The 4290-nt window shown below is 37.2% G+C and overlaps 1 protein-coding gene across 1 annotated transcript; it reads right to left on the bottom strand.

Annotated features, from left to right (window-relative positions):
* Positions 1-402: 402 nt before the first annotated feature.
* LOC140804821 (ABC transporter G family member 9) lies at positions 403-4040 on the bottom strand. The gene is given in 7 exon segments (XM_073160969.1): positions 403-868; positions 870-1111; positions 1113-1295; positions 1391-1710; positions 1848-2274; positions 2468-2830; positions 3694-4040. Coding segments are annotated over 7 exon segments (1857 nt in total). The 5' UTR covers positions 3787-4040; the 3' UTR covers positions 403-639.
* Positions 4041-4290: the final 250 nt, after the last annotated feature.

Genomic DNA, 4290 nt, shown 5'->3' with positions numbered 1-4290 from the left:
TTTCCCTGTCCTAAGATTAAAACTATACCTAAAAAACAAAGCCCATAAAAGGGTGAGCTAACATCCAATACATTCACAATTGTTCAAATACAAAAATTTAATCAACTATAAACAATATTATTGATAATTTCCAACCATCCAATCTCAAACAAATCGAGATCAATTAATTTTGAAACCAAATAACTGGTAATATCACAAATTTCCTTCAATCAGTAGTCATAAACACGGGTCATTAGAAGCTATAGAACTTATAATTTAGACCATTTACATCATTCATTGGTATACATCATCTACTGACGGACAATATATCACGGTAAAATATTAATAAAATACATTACCCGTTAATCACCAATCATCATATAATCATCTCATAGATTCAGAAATAATAAAAATATCCCATAATCATTCATCCAATTCCCATAAAAATATCATATAATTTCTTCACCTTAGCTAGTGAATGAAAGAAGGATAATGAAAATTAAAGTAAACAATCAACGTTCAATCATATCCACCAAATTTGGTGGGGTATACAACATAGTGTATATATGTATTTTAATGGAAGTGCAACAACTCCCCACTTAGTAAAAAATTGCACCACCAGAAAAAGAGAACCCCTAAAGAACAACACACTCAATTAGTCTACATCTTTGGCACACCAATTCTCATGAGTGCAACGTATGCTATAACCCTGTAACCCACAAGCATCACTGCCAGGGCCAGAAAGGCAGCGGCTTGTCCGTCGAGCCCAATCGGCTTCACCAACGGGAAGTCTTCAACTAAACAAGTCTTACCAGAGCCACAGGGATATGTTTCCCCAGGCTTATATTGTGATACCAACAAGAGCTTATATGTATACTGACTAATCGATATACTTGATCCACGCGATGAATTTAGGCACGTTTTGAACGTAGTATCCGCTTGCCAGTTGGAACGCTAGCATGATGACTGAACCAAGGACGGTGGCGGATTTTTGATGCATGACGATGGCGCCTATGGCTAACCCGAGACCTTGAGAACATAGAACGCTATAGAGGAGAGTGAATAGGCCCGAAAAGAAACATTGAGGGGTTGGTCTCAGGCCGGCCATCCAGTAACTTATGATGACGAAAACCTGTTGGAAGGACTAGCTCAATTGGTAAGTCCCCTAAGGTTAGAGCCATGAAGTATGAGGAGAGGCGGTACATGCCTGAAGCTCGTTCTTTAGCTAGCATCATACGTTCTTGAGGGAAGGTGAAAATAGCTTGGAAGAGCGGGTAGAAACCCCAAAATCCTGCGTAAAAGAAGAGAAGTCCCACCTGTACGCGTTTGACAAAAATAAGAATGACATGGAAAATGCCCCTATTGGAAAAGGGGAAATTTTGTATGTTAATGATGCAAGTTTTGTTATGACCTGATCCTGTAAGTGACTGATATCAGATTGCCACCACAATAGCCCACATAGGATGGAGATGAATAGCACTTGTCCTATCTTGAGGCCTGAGAAAGTGTCGTGCTTCCTTTCTTTTATGCCTCGTCTCAGTAAAACCAAAAATTGTTCCCACCAAGTGGTCGGCCACCGGAGAAACTGCTTATCATCCTTCGCGGATTCTTGACGTTGATAGTCGACGTTAAGTTCCGACTTCACGTTGTCTAATAGATTAGTCTTGTATGCCGACACCAACTTTTGCTTGATAGCTGTTTGGTCTTCATTTGAATCAGCAGTTGAAATTCCTGCAAAAATCAAAAGCAATGTCATTGTATAAGGTGAAGTATTGAATTTGCCAAAAAAAAAAAAAAGACATGCATGAAAGCACCTCCTTCAAATCATGCATAGATATATCTTATCTATATATATATATTCAGCATACCGTTGGCAAGATCTAACAAGAAGTCTGCAGGATTCATAGCAACAGAAGGAGCGAACCCGACGGAGGCGAAATAGTCTAACGCTCCGGATCCCTTCCCAAAATACAAAGGATTACCTTCAGACAGCAATAAAACCTTATGAAACATATAATACAGCCTGCTAGAAGGCTGATGAATCGTCATCACAATGGTTCGACCTCCATTACTTAGCTCCCAAAGCTTGGAAACGATTCTCTGAGCAGTGGTCGAATCGAGCCCGGAAGTTGGCTCATCAAGAAAAATAAGGCTAGGATTGATCAGTAGTTCTTGTCCAATACTCACCCTTTTTCGTTCACCCCCAGAAACTCCCCTCATCAGGGGTCCCCCTATGATACTATCCTTGCATCTTGATAATCCAAGCTGAGTTATTACAGCTTCAGCCTGTTGTACCTGTTGTGTAATTGGATAACAAATTGATAAAAGACTGAAGTTGAAGTCTTTTATTTGAATCTATACAACTAAGTTTGGAAGGTAACGACAACTAATAATCTACAGCTTAGTTATACAACTTTGGTCTTTGTTTTTTCCTTTCAAACTTATTAGTTGACAAATATATCCATATTCTATATATGTACAAATGTACCTTCTCTTGCTTAGTTAATGTTCTTGGCAGGCGGAGGAGTGCGGTGTACACTAATGTCTCGGTCACGGTGAGGTGTGGATAGAGGGCGTCGTCCTGTGTAACAAATCCGGTACTGCGCTTCATAGCGTTTGAGAATGGCATGCCATTGTAGGTAATGTTCCCAGACAAACGCCCGCCTAGTCGTCCACCAAGAGCGGTTAACAACGTAGTTTTACCGCTGCCGGATGGCCCGAGCATGGCTAACATTTCGCCCGGATGCACAACTCCGGAGACTCCTTTCAAGATTTGTTTGTCTTCGACTTTTGTACTTTTCTTGAGGATTCCACCTTGGTTGATTTTGATATTGTAGACCACATCCTCAAACTGCATCAAAGTTTGATCATGAAAGGGAGAATTCGCTATCCAGAGAGCGAAATGCATGTCTTTGTAAAAATTAAAATAAATTTACATACTAAATTTTAAATCTTTTTTCCGATTAGCAGGAGAAAACAACCACAAAAGAGGTCACAAATTATCGTCTTTATTTGCAAAAAAAAAAAAGAGTCCAATTTTACAAAAAAATGTGTTTTTCCGCCCAAATTGCTCACGGTTAGATGCAAATAAATTTCACGAACCTTGAAAATATTCTCAAATGAAAAACTATTTAAATAATAATTTGAGCTTTCCATAGGTTATTATTGAATTCTACAGTTTTCCAACAGAACCCAACAAAATCCTAGAGAGGATTAAATTTATCACAATTGGGGTATAATTTAATTTACTTTTTTTCCAACAAATTTGAAGAAATTGCTCAGTCAAGAATCGGTGAAAGTATAATATGGAACACAATAAATATAATCGTATCTTCTTTTATTATCAACAGAAAAGATTATGAAAATAAATTAAATTTTCTCGAAATAAAAATATTATTTTATTTGTAGAACAAAAAACCATTTGTATCCATCCAACTGGGATCGAACAAATTATCCAAAACCCTAATATGCAAAATCGTTGGTGACAAAACCAAAGAAAATGGAGGTAAAACCAGTTATGGATTTTTTTGTGAGATTTTTTTTGATGTATAATACTACTTTTATAGACTGAATATAAACCGATCCTCATCAAGTTCATGCATGCGTATTTATTCATATATATATATATATATATATATATATATATATATATATATATATATATATATATATATATATATATGTATGTATATATATGTGTGTGTATGTATACACCTTCAATGTGACTGGACGGTTGGCCTTCTCAAAGATGGCCGGAGATTCTTCCCGATCAATTTGCGCCTCCACATCCACGGTCTCTGTGGTCATCTCGGCCGGAAACTAAATAGCCTCTCCTCCGCCTTCTCCGCCGAAGAACTCACTAAGACACCTGCACAAAAAATCAAGAAAATACCCGTCCTTTATCTGTGTTCATATGATTACGCCACTCCTTTGCATTTCGATATATTTTTCACACAGAAACCGATCGACACGTGAAATATATGAAATTTTCTCGCAAAGGGTTTCAAATTTTTGCGTGGAACCGCGTATGGGGAATAATGATTATGCAACGCAGCAAGAGAGATTAAAGGGGAACCTGAACGGTTGCAGAGAGATTCAACTTTTCTATTTACGCCTTCTTTTAATATTTGTTTGAACCTTTTCTGTTCACTAAATCTCCAATATCTGAGCTCTCCTCTTTTCTTGATAATTCTTTTATTATATCAAAATTCCGTAAATCTTCGAATATTTCATTTATCTTCTGTTTTTTGTTAGTCAGATTTTGTTTCCATTGTTATCGGAAGAATTTTCGAATATTATTGTTGTCTTATT

This window comes from Primulina eburnea, chromosome 11, assembly GCF_022965805.1.
Source record: "Primulina eburnea isolate SZY01 chromosome 11, ASM2296580v1, whole genome shotgun sequence".
Taxonomy (NCBI): Eukaryota; Viridiplantae; Streptophyta; class Magnoliopsida; order Lamiales; family Gesneriaceae; genus Primulina; species Primulina eburnea.
This window is presented reverse-complemented; position numbering and strand designations above follow the sequence as displayed.